Below are 21,540 nucleotides of genomic sequence, written 5' to 3'. Positions count from 1 at the left end.
GATCAGTTTGGGGTCAGTTATCAGTCTAAATGTTTCATTCTTCACTGGAAATAAAATGAAATTACTGAAAATAGTAGAAACAATATCATTTTCTGCATCTTTTATTTTACACAATCAATTTATTTCACTCATATAATAAATACATTTGTTTTAGAATCTTAAAAAATGATGAGCATAAATCACTAGTATGTGTTTTATATCAGTGAAATTTTCATACAAATTTGAATAGAAATCTGTCCTGAATAATGATAAAGACATCTGTATAGAAAAGAAAGTTTTTTTCAACAAAACTGTTCTTTAAAATGCATGTTTCAACAAACTGCTGACTAATGGAAACTTTAATAACAACTAAGTAAAAACTTCAACAATATTTCTGGAACAGCATTTTTTGATAATGTCAATTATATCACATGTTCAGCTGGCTAACTAACGCCCTCTAGCCTTAGTAAATTTCATTTGCATGATATTCTCTGCTGCATAATTAGGTTACCATTACTGATTTAGCTCTATACATTTGACTTAATTCAATATTTTGTAAAACTATGTATGTTTGGATTACTATAAACATGACAACAACAGATTTCAGTCCATGATGACCCCAAAATACATCTCTTGTGAGATAAAAAAGATATAGTCAAGCGCCTCCAAATTTCTCTGCAATGAAAAAATATAATACTTGTGATATCATAGACAGATTGTTCAACAATCGTTGTCACAGATTAATAATGAGATTGTGACTGCATTGTTTGTGCTTGAATTCAGACACTGTGAAAAATCCATTTGTTTTGAGATATTAGATGGTGAAATTAATAGATAAATTCTTTCCCGATTATACTTTCCAGACTATATTGTGAAAAAGATATGTATAGTTAAAGAAATGGACATACAAGTAATTCTAATTAAAAAGGAAGATAAAAACTGCATGATCAAATTTATGTCATACAGTCTCATGATTTTGAAAAACATATTTTAGCTGTTCAGAATGCAACAGTACTTATTGCAAGTACTTGATGAAGCTAGTACCAAAAACGGGGAAGAAATCAAAACTTGTTTTCAGAATGCAAATATTTGACAATATTAATCCTCTTATTAATTGAATACCTAAAATAATATCACATAGTTCCAAGACATTTTAGTATGGTTGCCATGACAGCCCCACCAGCTGTTTCCTAGATGCATCTGACCTAAAGGATGCTGTAGAAGACAAGCAGCCACATTAACACAAGGCCCAGTATTGGAATTCAGGTCCAGCTCATGACCTTCAAGCTGATGAATGCCAGGATTTGGCAATTATGAAACTTGAAGACATAACTGTCCAGTCCTTCAGGATGAAATGATCAAAGGCGAACCTGATGTGGAATATGACCGACACCTCTGTATATGGTCCCTGTTTAGTAAGCGCCGCTGGATTCTTGCATACTGAGACAAATCAGCGATGGACAACCTGTCTGAATGACATTTTAGCAACTTATGTAGAAACCAATATTATCTACAGACATGTTAGTATCAATGCTATTGTAGCAGAACAGAACAGACTACAGACATGTTAGTATCAATGCTATTGTAGCAGAACAGAACAGACTACAGACATGTTAGTATCAATGCTATTGTAGCAGAACAGAACAGACTACAGACATGTTAGTATCAATGCTATTGTAGCAGAACAGAACAGACTACAGACATGTTAGTATCAATGCTATTGTAGCAGAACAGAACAGACTACAGACATAACACATGAACCCAGGAAAAGAAGACAAAAAAGATTGGTAACAGTCACTTAAAAAAATGCAGTATCACATATTCTGGATGTTTAAACAAACGAAGTGGAAACTAGATGACTCTCTTCAAGGATTGTCAAACATAAAAGTGATGAAGATTTGTCTTGACAAGAATCACCAAACTGGAATGTACTCATCAAAAACAAATTGAGTGAGTGAGTCAGTCAGTCAGTAAGTTTAGTTTTACGCCACACTCAGCAATATTCCAGCTATATTGTTGTCAATATTCCAGTCTGGACCCAATAATCCAGTGATCAACAGTATGAACATCAGTCTGTGCAATTAGGAACTGATAACATGAGTCAACAAAGTTCAACGAACCTGACCACCCAATCCCATTAGTTGCCTCTTACAAAAACAAATTGCAGAAGAGTAGATCAGAAATAAATGGGATTGCGTTAGGGTGACATGACACATGGTATCTGGTATTCTGTAACTGTTTCGCAGTGTCTAACAAACATTTCCAGTTTCTGTATATGAATGCACATGTTAAGAAAGATATTCAGATACAGACAATCACCATCAGGAACAATCTGTCACATGGATGTCACCATCAGTGACAACTGTTTTCATGGATGACACTATCAGGGAAAATTGGTTGCATAGATGACACTATCAAGGGCAACTGGTTACATGGATGTTACCATTAGGGGCAACTGGTTACATGGATGTTACCATCAGGGAAAATTGGTTACATGGACATACCATCAGGGAAAATTGGTTACATGGATGTTAACATCAGGAACTGTTGGACACATGGCTATTACCATCAGAGAAAATTGGTCACATGGAAATCACCATCAAGGAAAATCTGTCACATGTAAGTCACCACCAGGGACAACTGGTCTCATTGTCAATTTCCAAAAGGCCATCATAGTATTTTCCTTGGTGCTAATCTTACAAGGCTCAATGGGTGACACAGGCTGTCACATTTTTCAAATGCTTAAATTACAGAGGTCATGTTGAATAGGCTTCACACGATGAGACAATAGCTTGCAGTTGTTTGAATACTTCTGTATCTATGCATTGTTGAAACTTAACAAGCATCATGAACGACAAATAACAAAATTTATTTACTTGATTCAGTAATTTGTATAATTTGGAAACATAAGTAACATCTGACGATGTTATTGCTTTGACAAATGACCAAATGAATGTCAATGAACTACACTGTGCGAGATCAGTCAAGTACCTGCTGAAGAAACTGATAAATATAACTGAATAAGCTATTTCTTATGATCTCAGATGAAATATACGTTCTTATCAATCTATGACAAGTATAGACTAAGAGGGACAAATGTGATATGTATTTTAATGTGACAATAATGCCACTAAATACCTGTGTTGCCTGAAGTAAACATGATGACCACCCTATGAAGTTAATCATTCTGCTTGTATGACCACATACTGCTGTACTGCGTCAGAAATTGGTTGATATATGACAAACTTCAACAACACGTTTGTGTTGCTGTGGGTTCCGGCCTTCATAAATGAACATCAATCTTTCCCAGTTTTTCTGTTTGAACTCTGATGAACACATGTTTGACTCAGGAAATAAGTTACTGTCAGCTGGGGAGAATCCAATGTTGAATCTGAACTGATCTGAATCTCCCAGTGCTTATCACCACAGATAGCTATGTAGAATGTATGTTTATAGCAACATTCAAGCAATATTGTGATCTACAGACATTGTACTCATGTGGGGAATCTAGCCGGACCTTCAGCATGAAACCTTAACTACTAGGCTAACACCAAAGAATTGTTCTGTTGGAAGTCACTGTACCCAATCAGTGTGGATCGATATTCATGACATCAATCACTGGTTTTCATTTGAGTGTTTCTATTTATAGCTGGAATACAGTTGGAATAATGTTAAGTGTGCTGCTAAAAAACAAGGAACAAAAGTTCAGAGTTCTGTACAAACATTTAACAACATTCAATTACATTATATTATTCAACCTACTGAAATGATTAGCTTTAAATTTTAATTGAAAAAAGGTTTTATAATGAATGATGGTTTGGTTGGCTTTGTGAGGTGGTTAGACTTCCCAGTGAGCTAAATGACTGGGTGAAAAGCTACCCAAATAGTCTGTTGTACAGACCCTGAAGTATATGTATCCAAGAAAGCCCACGCAAGTCTCAGGGCTCAATTTCATTATATTATTTTTTTTCACTATGAACGTTCTTTCAGTAAAATATCTTCATTTCAGAGACTAGCTGTTAGTCTACTACCCAAAGAGTATGGGACCTTACATGTATAACCACTACAAGTTTGTGAGGGTTCAGTCATGCTTGTTTAAGACCAACTAGATTGTGTTGACTACAGATGATGTTGAAAAATAAACAAAATCAATTAAAATGAAGCTACCAAATACGGTCAGAACATTGCTTTACAGTTTGTGTATCAACTTAATGTATCAACTATACACAACTGTGCACCATTGTGTCCACTAAATTTCCTATTGATTATTTCCGAAACTTGGTTCTCACCCTTCATATACAAACATTATTAATTATATTATTATAGTATATTTATACAATGAACATATCCAGGCAACTAGTATATGCTCTAGGCAATGATCAAATAGTGCTGCTACTCTGAAGGAGAAAAGCTTTGTCAATTCACAGAGGAGCCTTGGCTTCATCTGTTAATGTATGTGACTTTGGTCATCTCAGTGCTATGATCATTTAGTGAAATGGTTCAGTGATATTCAAACAAGGAGGTTAACAAAGAAACAAGGTGTCAGGTTAGACTTCATGAAGGATCTGCAATTCTTCATAGGTGTCAAAACATTTGCACATAACACATGACCGAGCAGGCTAGTTCCAGAGAAAGACATACCAATGCACTTGAGCAAATAAAACACTCAAGATGTGACAAATGAGAGGAAAAGAAAAGGTTCTGTATAGCTAACGTGTTTCATGACTTTCAGCTTTACAAAAGAATTAAAAATGTCCCAATAACCTTTCCTTCCAATAACGTGTCCATCCTGGGGTCGCTGTGACCCAGCTAAAGGTTATGCAAATGCACCATCCGGATTCAATCGCACCAAGTTCAAAAAGCAGAAATGATGAGTGCAAGAAGGGAAAGCATGATTGTTTAGATGACAGATTTCAAACATAAAATGTCTGAGGTACCAAATCGTATGTGAGCTACATGCCTTTGTTACACCAAGATGCGCCTATCATGTGTTCTGAACACATTCAGAATCATGACTCGCTCATCGGTCTGAGGTACTGAATTCCATGTGAGTTACATGCCTTTGTTATAGCAGGATGTGCTGATCTAATGTTTATATAAATCCCTGGAGGATTGTCATTGTCATACCCATACATTTGCCTTTACATTTGTGATTTAGAATATATGATCTGCAGCATTTAATTTCTTCTGCTGCCACACTGTAAATATCTGAACAGCAATGGAGGTACAAAACCAACTTTACTAACAAGATATTATATCAATAGAGTGTGTACACCTGTAAGTACCTATATTCCTGTAAGCTTGTATAAACCATGTGAAACTTAGTTCAAAAAACATTGGTTAAAAGCATGATAATAAACTGTTATTAGGAACTTTGCCTTTATCATAACATCATCAGCTATTTTTTGATATTTTCATCCTATACTTATGATTACAAGAACACCATGCTTGCATCATTTACAATATGAAAAATACGAAATCCCTTTCTTTTCACAAAGCACAAAAAGAGAATGTTCTTGATGTCTATTTCAGTGCCTGACATGACATTGACAGTCATCTATTTCTGTTACGACCACACTGCCATCATGACTTTAACCCTTTCATGGTACATGTCCATGATATCAGATGAGGGTAATTTCAAAACATCATTTCGGTACACTTCAGAAAATATCAAGGAAATTAGAATTGACATAGCCTCTTTGGATCACAGAATGTGACATGTGAAGGGTTAACGCAGATGTTGATTACTTGTTGCATGCTATTGGTCTATACACTTTGGTGATGTGTGATAAAGATGGTAGATCCATGTCTACTGCAGACACACCTATATTTGATTGATTAATTGATACACACCTTGTCACTTCTTTAAGCCGAAATAGACACAACCAAGTCTCTGCAATGACTTCTTTGAAGATGGCTGTCATTGCATGTATGTGACTTACTTATGAAATATACGTGAACTGTCAATAGTCATTAGGTTAGGGAACAAGTCTGGTTCTACCATGTTCACATTACATTGAAAGCAACACACATGTATATTCATGTTTGATTCTTTTCATTCTGGGCAGTAATTTTGCCAAAGTGAAATCAAATCCTGTGTTTGCACTATATCTCCATATTGGGAATACCTTTGATAAGTTCTTTTTCAAGGTTTTAAGTAAATTACCTGTAAATTTCCATGTGACTAGAAAACTAAAACAATCATACAAAACAAACAAAATTCATATTGTACCTGGTGTTCAGTATATCTCTAGAAAATAACAAAATTGTGATCACAATGGTATCAATACCATGCCATTGTCACCATAGAAAGAAACAATCATCATATTAATCAACTAGTCTGAAAGCATATTTACAATTTTCCTCTATTCAAATGCAATATTATTTATTGAAGACGTCTTTACATCAAATATACTAACAACTGTGACAGTTTGATCAACCATGTAGAACAACTGTACACCAAACCTTTTCATGCAGTAAACAGTTATAACAGGCAGAATATGACAGTTAGATGGTAATTACAATAGTCAGTTATGATTCACCTGAGGAATTACTACTGTTGCTGTTGATATTAATCTGATATGGCATATAGTGGATGTGGCAAGTGTATATATTTTGACCTTAAACTCTCTGAATCTTTGAACTCTTTCAAATGAAATATCAAACTTACCTCTTTTCTCAATATTATCATCAATAGCCTTAATTGTTTATGCATTATGCACCTATTCATCATACCTGGCTTTCTTAACTCTGAATATATTATGTATGTATTTCAATACACTGCAAAGAAATTGATAATGAGTTTGGATAAGTGCATGTTATAATTATGCACTATTATTATTATTTATTTCAGTATAAGGAATATTTCAATAAACAGTCAACTGCACCCCAACTTTCTGTGCCAAAGAGGGTATACATCCATTTTCATGATACCTAAACAGGAACTAGGTGTAGTGGTAGCCTAGTGGTTCAAGCGTTCACCCATCAAACTGAAGACCCAGGTTCTTTTCACCACATGGGTACAATGTGTGATGCCCCTTTCTGGTGTCTCCCACCATGATATTGCTGGAATATTGCAGAAAGCAATGTGAAACTAAACTCACTAAAACTCACTCAGTGAAATGAAATGAAATGAAATGAAACATACAAGACATGGCTGTTCAGAAGATATGTCTTTGATAGTGGCATCCCAGTTGTGGTTTAAACCCAAACTTTACAATATTTCAGTGAATATTTGCAGTCTAGTAATGGCCAAAAAAGCCTATAACTATATGGTCAAATAGAAACTGTAAGTGTATATCTCTGTCACAGATATTGTTAGATGGTGTGTTTGATTTTGCTCACAGCATGATTGCAGCTACATGAGCATAGCTTGTAAATGATTGACTCTGGACCAGTGAACCTGGTGATTAACATTATGAGCTTTGATTCGTGCACTTGAGATATGACACGTATCAACCAAGCCAACAAGTCTGACGACAAGATCTTGCTCTCACTGCTTACAAACAAGGCTTGTTGAATTCCATCTTGTTCTTTCATGGCCAGTTTATTAAGAGTAGGTAGACAGACTAACTGTTCATAAAACATGGTTGCAGTGAATCTTTAACTTATTATAACACTGCAAATTCTACCCAAAAAAAATGCCAGTGCCATATACCATTTAAAAAAGGAGGGGATACTAGATTTACCAGACTGATAAAATGCAAATGATGAAACCAAGAAGGAAACAGATGCTGAAGAGAAATTAATGGAAAATGTGACAATTTATTCCATTCCTTTGGGAATGGTTCATATGTATGGATCATACTACTTTTGTTCATATGCATTGGCTAAACGTATGAACACAAAAAGGAATATCCCCTACTGTTTTATTGGCATAATATGTCTATGCATCTCCTGATTATTCAGAAAGTTTCCTACGAATTACAAGACTAGCTAACTATCAAACTCACTCCTACACTGCAGTACAAGCTGGAATGCTAGACCAATCTGTCAAGAGTTCTTTAATAGGATTAGTGATGCAATAAAGTGAAGTGAATGTTACTCTGGCGTCATGCATTAGGTCTGCTTAACAACTCAGCAGTGAGCTCTATAAAATCATCATTTCTGTCATAAACTGGGTGAAAGCAATAAGCAGTAACGTTGGAGTATCATCTTGACTACAATACTCTGCCCTTCTGATATTTACATTGTTATTGACACAAGACAAACACAAACACATCATACTGTTATATAGTCATTAGCATGCATGCCTATCAAAACTACCAAATCATATTATGCAAAGCACCTGCTAAGTGCACCTTGTAAATTGCATGCAATTGACAAGCCATGTAAATTTTCTGCAACTGACGCAAAATGTCCACCATTGGCAAATAAACATGAAACATAACACCATTCCAATTTCCGTTTCCTGATAATGACAACTGATAAACTGATCTTTGATAATGTGATCTTTGATAAACTGATCTATGGTAAAATTATCGTTGATAAAGTACATCAGATTTAAGGTGGTAGCCTTGTTTCTGGATTGTTGTGATCCGTTTCCTCTGCAGGAATAAACGGGAAAGGAGAACAAGTTCACTTGAAAATGGTAATTACTGCCTTTAAGACAATAGTGAAATCCTTTGACAACATCTTTAATGTCAGTACTAAGCATATCCCATGAAATTACCTGTACAAATATTAAAGTCTCCTTCCAGGTCAATCATTGATACTAAAACTTTGACGTGGAACCATGGCCATATATCTTTACTTGCTGATTATAATCAACAAATGATTCTACAGACAAGAGGAAGCATCTTTGGTTCTTTTTCACATGGTTGATGATATTGTAAAGAAGTAATTTGTTCTTCAAAGAAAAAATACTTTCCAACATGGCTGTTCTTCTGAATGTGACATAGACATGATCGAATACTGTATTTAGGATTAAGTTTTATAATTTGTGCAAGGGTAACTCATAATTAGTGCTTTGATGAGGAAACTCCTTCCAATTCAAAACTGAATTAATATTAATGGCTACTCCAAAGTGATTTCCTAATTTACATATATGCTGAAAAAGACCCATGATTAAAATTAACCTTTTTTTTCAGGAAACATTGCAGGGAAAATTGTTTAAACTTCATGTTTAAACTATGAAATAAAGTCATGTGGCCATATGTCAACATAATCAATACTACAGTCAAACACTGCTGTTATTGTTGAAGGAACTTAAGAAAAACCCTTCAGTTATCCAAAGTCTGACACAATCACAAAATAATGATAATAGCATATTTGCATATATCCATGCCTCAGAATGCTCAAAGTGCACAAACTACAACCTGACAACCCTGGGTAACTCAAGTGCTAGAAGATTAATAGCTCCATGACTTATCCCACCAGGTACCCATTTTCTGCTAGCTGAACAGAGACAAAATTGAACAAACTCACTAGCCCAAGGTGAGATCACATGTGCTTCATTGTAGGGCAGGACTGAAGTCCAAGAAACTCTTGGGAGTCAAGCTGCCAAACACAGTCACCAAACCAAGGACTCTCCACAACCATTCACAACTGATTTGTGACCTGAGCTGAATGCACCTCACCCCGCACCTCCACTCATTTGGGAATCCAATGGGACAAAACTTTTAATTTAGTAGGTTTGACACATCAAGGTGCAAGTTTGACTGTATGACCGATCATGTCACATGATCAAAATTTTAAAATTTATGTCAGTGAAACATTAAATTTCAATTTAGAAATTAAGTTAATATCTCACTGGCATTGCTATTTTACATACCACAGGATGCTGTGTAACCTGCAACATACAATTACCTATATATACATAATTTGAATATCCTTCCTGATGAACTTGTTTACCCTACTTTACCCTGCAACCTTTCTCCCCATCTTTCTGACCTCTCGCATTCAGTCCCAAACCCTTCTAAATTGAACTTGATAACGGTGCTGAGCTGGCCAGACGACAAGAGCAGTAGACATAACTTTCATATGTCATAATGTGTTTTTTCATTTATATTTCTCTGTGACTTCAGTGTTGTTCTGATGATGTGTTCTGCAACCAAGTGGGATATGGAGTTGTTATTACTTGTTCTTTTCATGAAAACATGTTAGATGAAGATGTGATCATTTATTAGCTGACATACTGCAAAATGAATCAGTGATGAGATGGGAATAATATTTAGGAGTTCTGTTTTTCACAAGACAAAATAGTTTACTTCATAGTTAAATAAAATAGAGGAAACTGTACCTTCATTGATGGCTTGAAGTGACTACCAGTAGATACAAAATTCATTAGAAGAACCTTCAACATAAAGATCTGGACGACTATGATGGCAAACGAAACGGTTAATATGTTGACAATGCATGCATTTTGACACATCATGTACTACTGCTTCAGACTAGTTGGCAATTTGGTACGTTTTACACATTGACAATGAAGAATGTAAGGAATTTGGCACCTTGTATACTGATAATATGTAGATCACCTTGACTACTTTGCACATTTAACATTGTCACTATGTTGAACATGTAAGCAATTTAAGCATATTCTAAGCTGTTACCAATGTAACCATATTTTTATCTGTTACTCTGTGAAACAAGTGAGCAATTTAAGCACATTTTAAACTTTTGCTGTGTAGAACATGCAAGCTGTTTAAGCATGTTTTAGACTATTACATTGTAGAACACATTAACTATGTGGCAATGCATTATGTTACTAATGCATATTTTTATCTTATCTAAATATTCTTGACTCACCACAAAATGTGAGTATAAATGATATCTGAGATATTCTAAAACTGCTGAAACCAATTAATTAACCAAACACCAAGTACATTAGACAGTAGGGGAAATCATTTGAAACCATGTGCTTAGTGAAATTTGGGGGCCAGTTATTGTTTTTTATTAAAATACTGATATTGTTAGTGGCTGTCACTATTGTTACAGTCACTGCGGTTACAATGGACTTTGTTATAGTAAGGACAGATTTTGTGAGGGCAGGGATGTTTTGCTAGTTTAATGTTACCTATATCTAAATTTTCAATTCAAAGATTTTAAATGTTTTGGAAGTAAGTACATAAGGATATTAGTATGATACAAGTGTGATCCTTTTGTTATAGTGAAGACTGGGTAGTGTAATGGCTGTGACAAAGATGAATACGGATCAGATAGGGCCATTATGGTAGTGACAGCACTGGCAGTTACAGTGGTCATTGCATGTAGTAACATGCAGTCTTTACCTGTTTTTATTATGATGGACATCTTTTGCCTATTTCACAATCTTCAGACTTTCTGAAATATCTGACTGACAAATTTCATTACTTCAGCTTTCAAACAAAGCATATATAGATCTGACAATGACTAAAAATGCCACTATTGTTATTGTGTCACTACCACAACAATTAATGTCAGTTCCATAACATTATCAATTTCCTTATTTTATTTGAATGTATTAGCTGTTTAGGACTGTAATTTGCAGCGCAAGTATGTTTGGTGGTAGAGCATACTTTAAACCATATTCTTATTTTGAAGTTTTTGCTACATATTACCGTATATTTATTTGCAAATGATAAATGAAAGGATTTTTCTCCTTGTTGGACCCTCTTAAGCAATAAATATATAATTTCAAACCACATTGCCCATGTTATATTGTAAAACTAGATATTCTAATATATATGTACAATAATTGATTACAGCACTTGATTTGTTTTCTTTTCAAAATGACATTTCAAATTTTGTGATGGTAGTGATGCAATTTCATGAATTTCTTTAAAAAAGGGTAAAATATATAAATGACATGTCATTTGGCCTGAATAATTTATGTTGTGTATATTATGAAATCTACAAATGTAATCAACAACATAAAACAAGTAAACAAAATTTACAATTTTTGCCTACATGAAACATGCACAAATTCTGAGAATGTATATGTAGAATAGACTATTAGAACACTACCCTCTCCATGGGTTCACACTACCATACATACAGTACAGCACATTAGAACACTACCCTCTCCATGGGTTCACACTACCATACATACAGTACAGCACATTAGAACACTACCCTCTCCATGGGTTCACACTACCATACATACAGTACAGCACATTAGAACACTACCCTCTCCATGGGTTCACACTACCATACATACAGTACAGCACATTTGGGCACTACCTCCTCTTGGGGTTCACACTACCATACACACAGTGCAGAACATTAGAACACTACCTCTTCCAGAGGTTCAAACTACCATATATTTAGTACAGCACATTAGAACACAACCTCTTCCAGAGGTTCAAACTACCATATATTTAGTACAGCACATTAGAACACTACCTCCTCCAGAGGTTCAAACTGCCATATATATAGTGCAGCACATTTGAGCACTACCTCCTCCAGTGAGATAACAAACTGCAGAGTAGCACACTAGACCAGTACCAGCAAATAGGGTAGTCAGAAAGTGCATCTGGCAGATTCCACTACAAAATAATCAATATCCCTTTGCTCATCAGAGATTAGAACATATAAAGCATATGCCATTAATACACTAGCATATGTTACATCTGTCACATGTCATATCTATCCTGTATCCATTTTCCTCTCACCAGCTGTGACGCTGTTCTGACTTGCCTTGGGACAAAATATTCGTTACAGTTTGCAAATTAAACTGAGACAAAGGATCCACGTTTTTCTTATAATCAATTACACAATGCAAAAAACAATATGTCACTATTTTTGTCTCAAATAGGCATAAATATATACTCAAAAACAAGGGTGACTCATTTTAAAAAAAGAATTGCATTATCAACTTAGTTTCAATAAATAATATTCAACAATCACTTTGTTTTGTATGCATTATATTACAACATGTAATCATTGAAACACTCATCACCAATAGGTGTGGAATGAGTGAGTGAGTTGTGGTTTAAAGCTAATCTGAATTGAGTAATTTCAGATTGATATGGAAGAGTAATGAACATAAACTGCACATATGGATAAAGAAAGTCATGTTACATCCCACCAACAGATTATTATAATATGTCATGGAGGTCAGCTCCACAAAGTTAGACATGGTGGATTAGACAACTAAGCACTGCTTCCTCTGTCAAAGACCACTAAGCAATGCTTTCTCTGTAAAACAATTTGAGAAACAAAGGTTAAACTTCATATATTGCATTATGCGTAAAACTTCAAAAGTCATATTATGTGCACCACATCTTGGTAAAAATTAAAAAAAAAAACATGATAAAAGATATTCAGTTCCAGTTCATGTTCTAGGTCATGTTAAGTGAAAATCATAAAGTTTAATTCTACCAAACAGTGCATTCATTAAGTTTCATCACACCAAGGAAATCAGTAAGAACTTTCCTGCAACATTGTGGATCTTTATCCATATATCAGATGCCAAAATGGTTGCACTGTTCAAGAACTGCCAGTGATGTCACTTCTTCCCTATATCTCTAACACAAGGAAAGGTAACTTCAAGAACAATGTACAATACTGAAAAACTGTCTCCGAGTTAAAGATTCATGCTAATGGTTGTCTTCAAGTGACTTTTAGACAATATACAGTAGATTAAAGAGTTAATTAAAGAGTAACCATTGTGGGTTATTATTTTACTACAATGATCCCATATATTTTTCATTTGACCAATATGCCTGCTTCTACATGGGTTTGTAATACCTACCCTGTGTGAAGTAGGATGCAGGCAGAGATCTTGTGACATTCCTTTCCAATAGCGATTCATAAACATATGCTTATCATATGGAGTGTTGTGATATAAACTGAATAGGATTCTTATGATTATGGAAATGATTTTGTTGCTTCATATATTTATAAATGCAACTGTCATTGAATGTTCACATTCTCCTTTGCATCTTGCGTCAGGTTCATTCAAATCTAGTTACTTACATTCATTCACATGAAAGAGACACATTACATGGGCAGGATTTCAGGGCTGAATAAAGCAATGGCCAGTGGTCTACTACAGTACATGAGAATTTGGAAGCAATGGCAAATATGCATACCAACATCCACTTTTAGCCATATTATGTACAATAGAAGTTATTTTTTTTTCATGTTTCTTCCATTTCAGTGCATATACGCAAAGATAACTGTCAAGAACTGGGTCAATATATTTTTCATTACAAAACTGGAGGCCATAAGACACAATGGATATGCTTCTGCATATGATCATGTTTGTAAACACTTCAGACATCCCCAAACAAAAGGATAACAATATATGGATGAACAAATTCCTTATTGTTGGCTATTGTTGGCTATTGTTGGCGCTCACAGAAATAAAGACGTTGTTCTTCCATATATCCTTAACCCTCCTGACTGACCTTACTTCTAAATGCCTCTCAAGGAAGATATGACCAAACCTGAAAACATAATTTCTCTTACAGCCTTATACGCTTCGTACTATTCACTGATTTAACATTATCAATTAGAACAAGGACAGAAGTGGTTCATATTGTGCAATTCCAATTTTTCTTTGAAAGATGAAAGGTAAAACCTCTGCTTTCAATCCACTATCTCCACGCTGGCAAGTGTCCAGAAAATGAAGATACAGAGCAAGTAACTTGTTTCACACCTTTGTCAGACTTTGTGGTTGAAGGAGTTTTAAAATGCCATTTTTCTGCATTTTAGGAATGTGCAGTGTGCAGTGAACTGAAATGTTCACATGATATGCAAATATCAATGTAAAAGAATTGCCAGTCTTGATACTCTCAGAAACTAATATTTGATAGACAGTTTCCAAATGACATAATGACAGTATTCTGCTCAAATAGACCTTTTATCAATACAAGTTGACAAATGATATCTCCTAGTTTACTTACTTGTAATAGGTGTACCATATCACATAACAGTACATACCTCATCTAGAACACAAGGAAAGGTTACTTCAAGAACAAGGTACAATACTGAAAAACTGCCTCAGAGTTAAAGATTCATGCTAATGTTTGTTTTCATGTGGCTTTTAGACAATATACAGTAAATCAAAGAGTTAATTAACTTGTCCTAGTTTACTTATATGTAATAAGTGTACCATATCATATAACGGTACATTTACCTCACCTACTGATAATACAGCAAATGATGTATTGTGTACATAAGTATATAATAATGAACAGATACCTTATTAACTTAATTGCAGTTATTATTTATATATTGTGAAACTAAATTATCAGTTTTGAGACATTTCCATTCCTGATAGATCATGATTGTTTCATCGTTTGTTGTTTCAACGATAACTGGTTTGTTGATCTTATGTCTACTAAAAATCTGTTGTGTTTGGAAATGAGGGACAGGTGTGAAATGGACATGAGTGTGTACATTGCAATTAGGCTCTTAAATGGTATTATTTTAAATTAAGAAGTACACAATAGGCACCAATCTGTTGACACCTTTCACCCTGGACATAGTTACATGTTGATTGCAATTACAATTGACCAATGTCAAAACAACTCAATCTGTGACTGATGTCAATTTCAAATGATTGAATAACCCTTTGTTACAACTCTCAAAACACATGAAAATCAGTACCTTTGGAGTGGTGCTGGAGATGTTTGAATAACCTCTTTAAAGTTCAATGCCTGAGGGTCAAATGGATGTTAATGGCTCAATGTTCAATTAAACTGTGCAAACAACTGCATTTCTAATGAAGTGATGTTTTGTGTTTAGTTCTATCAGACATACCAATGACATCTCAGAACCACGTCATGTTGTCTTCCCATGTTTAAATAGTCTGTATATTAATGATATGACAGCGGTAACTAAAGTGCATCAAATTTCAAACATATTCACAATGAGTCAAAGTTGAATTTAATATAAAAAACTATGATCACAAAGAGCAGAACATGGCGGTAAAGGTACTAAAACGACCTATATTCACGCGTAAATAGTATGTTGGTTAGTTATCAATAATACACAAAATAAACACGCAGTAGACATCGAGTATTTTTAACTGACAAACATGCACCTGTGCCACAATATGCATTTCAGGAATATTCATCGGCAAAGTAGGTCATTCGAATAGGAGCGAAAGCATCATCGTTGTCCCACAGGCGAAGGCATATAATCACTGAAATTAGGCATATCATTCTTAGAAATTATCGTTTTACTAGCAACACCGTTCAAAATTACCCTTCCGCTTTGCTAATACGATTCTATGGTGTCAAATGACATCATCGCTTGAAACCACTTGTATGTAGAACCACTTGTGGCTAGAGGGCGAACCCAAAGCCAATCTGAATACGTGGTTCTGCAATACACCCAGCTGAGGAAAACAAAACGGTAGAATAAACAAAAAGGTGATAGAATATCCGGCAAAGCTCCTGTCGCAAATGGGATTAAATATCTGACGATATGTTTATCACAACAAGCAACACATCATCAAATGCCAAAGCAAACCCTTCTCGTATATACACAACGCACAAAATGAGGGAGGAGGATAAATGATGCTATAGTCAATATTTCCCAGTCAGGAAAGAAAGGGGGATAAAATGATAATAGATGATAAAAATTCCGGAACACAACATTCATTTTTTACCTTGCATTCCGTTACACTGTGTGTTGCCAGTTCAACCCTTGCAAAATTTCCCTTTCCCAAGGTCTGACCGTTCATAACATATCTTCCAATGCATTGAATTTTTTTCCCCATTGCTGTCTATACTATTCGCGAATGTCTCCTCTCCATCCTGAATGTTGCCCGCTTGTCATCATCGCCGGCAGGATTTCATAATATCCCCGGCACACCAGAACACATGATCAGAGAACCAGAGTAATATCTCAGCACTTCCCAGTGTTACATTATGGCGGCTCAGATCCCTTGAAGACTCGCCTGCTTGTATTGGACTGAGAGTTGATAGCGACAGGATCCGATTGTACCGCGGCAACAGTCTGTCAGTTGCGGTATCATTCCATCAGACGCAGAGAACACAATTCACAGGAAGGTTGAAAGCCGACAGAAAGCAACATCCATTTGGTGTGTCCGTGCCATAACTCCTGTCGTTAGTAAGAAACCGCTAGTGCCAAGCAAATACAGTGCAAACCCACTATCCATTGGTCCGCTTACCTAAATGTATCCACATATGAAACATAATTGCCAACGCGAAACAATCCACCAATAATACGTATTTGCTGCAATTAACATCGGAGACCAGAAGCTCTGTTTATTTACTATACTTGTCCATTATTTTAATTCATACCGCACGTGCAAACATAAATTTCCACCAATGCCACTGTGCCAACGAAACACCAGTCCTACCAACATTAACCGGTCACATGATGCTGATCTTTATGAAATATTTATTCGCACGCCCTCGGCCATGTCACGTGATGTCCCGGCTGCCATGGCAACCTCGAATCAAAGACAAATCGATGCGTATAGCATCGATCTCCGTTGGGTTAGGCAGGCCTGGCTCCAGCGCTGACTGCGGCGAGGCAGAGGACAACGTAGGCTCAAAAAGCGAATATCTACGCATATGCAAATATATACTCAATTTACAAATTGTTGGAACAATACCGGGTCATCATACTCGAGCTAACGGTAAAGGAAATATACGTCATTGGCCTTGATGCCACTAACAATGTACTGAAGCGGGGCTGGGAACAGTCTATAGAGTTTTAATTGATGTGGTTACAGGATGGTGTTGCGTGTCTCAGTTTTCTTCTTGCACTTTCGGGGTCAGATTCGGAGGTCAGATGCATTGCTGGTAAGGCTTTCCTTGAAATACGACCGTTAGGGCTGACCATGGTATTCCAGAGAAGTATGGTGTCAAGGGTCTCAAAGACGTCTTGAAGGACAATAGTCTTTTCCTTATGAAGAACATATTTCCTGACTTGTTGAGAGCAATTAAAGTCATTTTCAACCAAATCAACCGTAGCGAGGCTCATTGACCCACTCTTCAAACTGAACCATCTGCCAACCGTTACAATGACTCTTAATAAATCTTACTATTCTAGGACTGTCATTGTTGAAACGTATATCAATATTTCACGATATTATTCATTCAATCAATATTTTACAGTCTGGCCCCTTATACTACGTACAGATTACATAAATGTAGCTGACTGGGACCCCGTCTCGGGGAACAATTGCTCATTTCGATATAATTGCTTCATTAATCAGCGCGTCTTCATGAATGGCCATGTTGGTCAATTGTACAGGTCTCGGTCACATTCAAACCCAGCTGTGATTGTTAAGGATCTAGAATAGAGACCTTTGTTGGAAATGAATGACGTGAATTTTCCGTCGTTATGACGTATACCATCGGGTTTGATATATCACGGAAGGAAACCCAGGAATGGTTGCTCTTAGGGGAGATAACGAAGGTATTGTTTTGTTGTACTTTTAGCATACAGTGCATGAATTATCGACTATGAAGATATCGGATAATAGCACTGCACAGAGTAATGTCAAGAAGGCGTCACATTCATTATGGTATTAATGGATCTCGATGAGCTGAGCTTGAATTTGCATGAATGAAATTTATTTCACGTATTTCTTTTTTTAAGATGTGTGTTCAGGTGAATGCATATCGATTTATGCTAAACAGCCACTGTCAATACAGGCTGGATTTGTTATAGGAATTTTGATCGTAATGATCTTTGCTGAGTCTCTGGAATATTTGCCATTTGGACCAATATTTATTTTCACTATACAAAACGGAAATACAAGGTAATAAATTCCCTACTACTACTACTACTACTACTACTACTACTACTACTACTACTACTACTACTACTACTACTACTACTACTACTACTACTAGGGTTTGCTGCTTGGAACACGGCCCATCGGTGGATAGGTCATGTAGAGGGCTGCAGTGTTAAGGGAATTTTCACAAACTCCTGAAAGTTCCCTCTTCGTTCGACCAGGCAGCAGATCCTGCTCACTGGGCTGCGTGTAATGAGGACAAAGTCCCCGAGTCGACGGTGAGTCTTATCGGCCTGTGTCAAGATAACCTTAACCCAGTTTGCTGTATTTACTTTAATTTGTGATTAAATTCATGACTGAAATGGGAAGAAGAAAAGAATGGGAAGGAAAAAATCCATTTATAATGCGACACTGCACACAAGAGTGAATGTCCTTGTAGCTTTACCATTATCAGCCCGGTCAGTGGACTAGTGTATGCTTGTAAATTCATCTGAACTCCCTGGGAAGTATACATTCAGACAGCGAATAATTTAACCAGCGAGCAAACATTAAGTTGAAGCAAGCTGGTAAATACTTTGATAAACGTGGGAATTAACACTCAACACATGCAGGAAATGTTTTGAGGAATATAATTTGTTTCGAAAATAACACCCTATGATCAGTCCAAATATAGTGTAATATTGCACTGCAATATCTGCTGATGAAATTATCACGGTTCTTACCTTTAAATGGTTTTGAATATACGAATTAGTCGCCTGACATTTACTGTTCCGTGATATTTCAAAATCAGTTTCTAATCGTATCAAGTGCCTGGAAAACAAAATTTCGACTGTTTCTTGAACGAGCGATCCACTGGTTGGTACTATGAACGAATTGGAACACATCATCGTTGAATATGACGTCACAATCAGACCGTCTCACGAAGTCTACTCGATCGTCACTCGTTTTTTGTAACGTGAATGGAAACCATACTTAGAAGCCACGTGAAAATGATGAATCACATGGCCCCAGTTGAGTTATACATAGCTCACATGACCCATGATGGAATTTAGGTATACACATACAATGTATGTATATTACAGTTATAATTGGCATGTGTCAAGTAAAAGCGCCCGTGAATGAATCTCCATGATTTACCGTCCCAAGTATGTTATATTATCCCCTAAAACCGTAGTCTCAATCCAGTCTCAAATAACCCGTTACCGTCCTGCAAAATGAACAAAAAACTACCCATGGGAGTAAATGTGATGCACGTGTGTATGTATTTTGTACTGTCGTCAAATAGGCACTCACCCTACTGACCAGCAGGTTTTGGAGAAAATGAAAAATTGTTATATATTTTGCCTAAAATTGAAATCGTGAGGTCTGTTTATTTGTTTGTATAATAGTTAGTAACCGCTTAGCAACACAAAACTCCACCAGGAAATTTTGTTTGGATAACCACGTGTCATCATGACTTTTGAAAACCATTTTTTGTAGGGGTCATTTGAAGTGCATCCAGTGGTGTACTTCCCTGGTATTAATTTTCCTGGGAATTGTCCTGCAAACAAAAGTTTCTGCAAGGCAATTGTTAATTTCCTTAAGTTCAAGGTGATCTACCTTCTGTTTGATGTCCTGGAACTCAGGAAGTTCTTTGAGGAGTTATGCAACGTACTTCGCATGTAATCTGCCATCACAATTATCATAAACTGTAGCTCGACCTTAAGACGACAGTTTCAAGTGTGAATCGCGTCCGCATGATCAGGGTCCAGTTTCGATAAAGCTCTCGCACGCCTAAGGCCTATACTGTAACATAGGAGGTAAGAATGCTACGAGAAAAGTTACGAGATCTTAGGTTTACGAGACCTTTGTGAAACGGGGCCCTGACTAACATCACACATCACAATTCTGAAATCGTAATTTGGATTCATTTACATTTGGCAATGTGAGATTATTACACTGACCTGTTTCATTATGATTTTATCATTACTATGACGCTTTCATGTTTTTTTTTTGTGTGTGTTTTGTTTGTTTGTTTGTTTGTTTGTTTTCAGCGTTGCAGTGATCTGGAACAGAGTGACAGAGTGCGGTTTTACGCCGCTTTTAGCAGTATTCCATCAATATCACGGCGGGGTACACAATGTGCCTCTTTGGGAAATCGAACCCTGGTCATTGTCGTGCCGAGTGAACGTTTTAACCACTAGGCTACCCAGCCACCCCTCTCTGGATCAGAACAGGTCTCAGGTGTTAGTAATTGAAACTGAATCACCTAAACCGGTGACCAAAAACAACATATCTTTGTCTTGCTATTTCTGAATACGATCGTAAAATATCGCATTGTTGAAAACATGCTGGATATTGTTCAAATGCCTGGTTTCGAACCTGCAAACCTTTGCTTACTTCCTTGACGGTTTATCCACTAGGCTACGAAGGACCGCTGTGAAGAAAGTGATTGCTTGCCAGTGTATACCATGTTTTCCTCACAAGACGGGTAGTGCGGTCAGTGCAGAACACGGGCAACGCGTGGAGAGCTCGTGCGTTGCGCGTGCAAAGCAAGATATCGGCGGCCAGTTGGAACACAGTTGATTTCAACAGTAAATACCAAATATTACGATTACGTCTACAGTGTATCTTCGGTTTGTGTATATTGGATCGTAACATATGTTACATGTGTTTGTTATATTTGGGATTACACGTCCTTAGTAAAGTACAAATTCTAGAACTTTTTTGAATTAAGTCCCATCCGGGATTCGAACCCACACACCGCCTAACCCGCTGAGCCACCGCGACTTCTAAAAAAGTGAAAGTCAGACAACTGCTAGGTCGGTTCACTTCCTTCTCGGTTCTGATCCTTCGCATTTTATGCCTCATCGAATATGTTATAGAATACTCTTGACCAAAGTCAGCATCAGCCTCAACCACAGCCACAG

At 36.4% G+C, this 21,540-nt stretch overlaps 1 protein-coding gene across 1 annotated transcript in view; it reads right to left on the bottom strand.

Annotated features, from left to right (window-relative positions):
* LOC137290346 (serine/threonine-protein kinase par-1-like) overlaps window positions 1-17,264 on the bottom strand; it is a 237,792-nt gene extending 220,528 nt beyond the window's left edge. The window contains exon 1 of the mRNA XM_067821197.1: window positions 16,523-17,264. Coding sequence (XP_067677298.1) covers window positions 16,523-16,633 — 111 coding nt within the window. The 5' untranslated portion in view covers window positions 16,634-17,264. The remainder of the gene's footprint in view (window positions 1-16,522) is intronic.
* Between the last annotated feature and the right edge of the window lie 4,276 nt (window positions 17,265-21,540).

This window comes from Haliotis asinina, chromosome 7, assembly GCF_037392515.1.
Source record: "Haliotis asinina isolate JCU_RB_2024 chromosome 7, JCU_Hal_asi_v2, whole genome shotgun sequence".
NCBI lineage: Eukaryota > Metazoa > Mollusca > Gastropoda > Lepetellida > Haliotidae > Haliotis > Haliotis asinina.
Note: the sequence above shows the minus strand (reverse complement) of the source record. Positions and strands in the feature narration are given on the sequence as shown.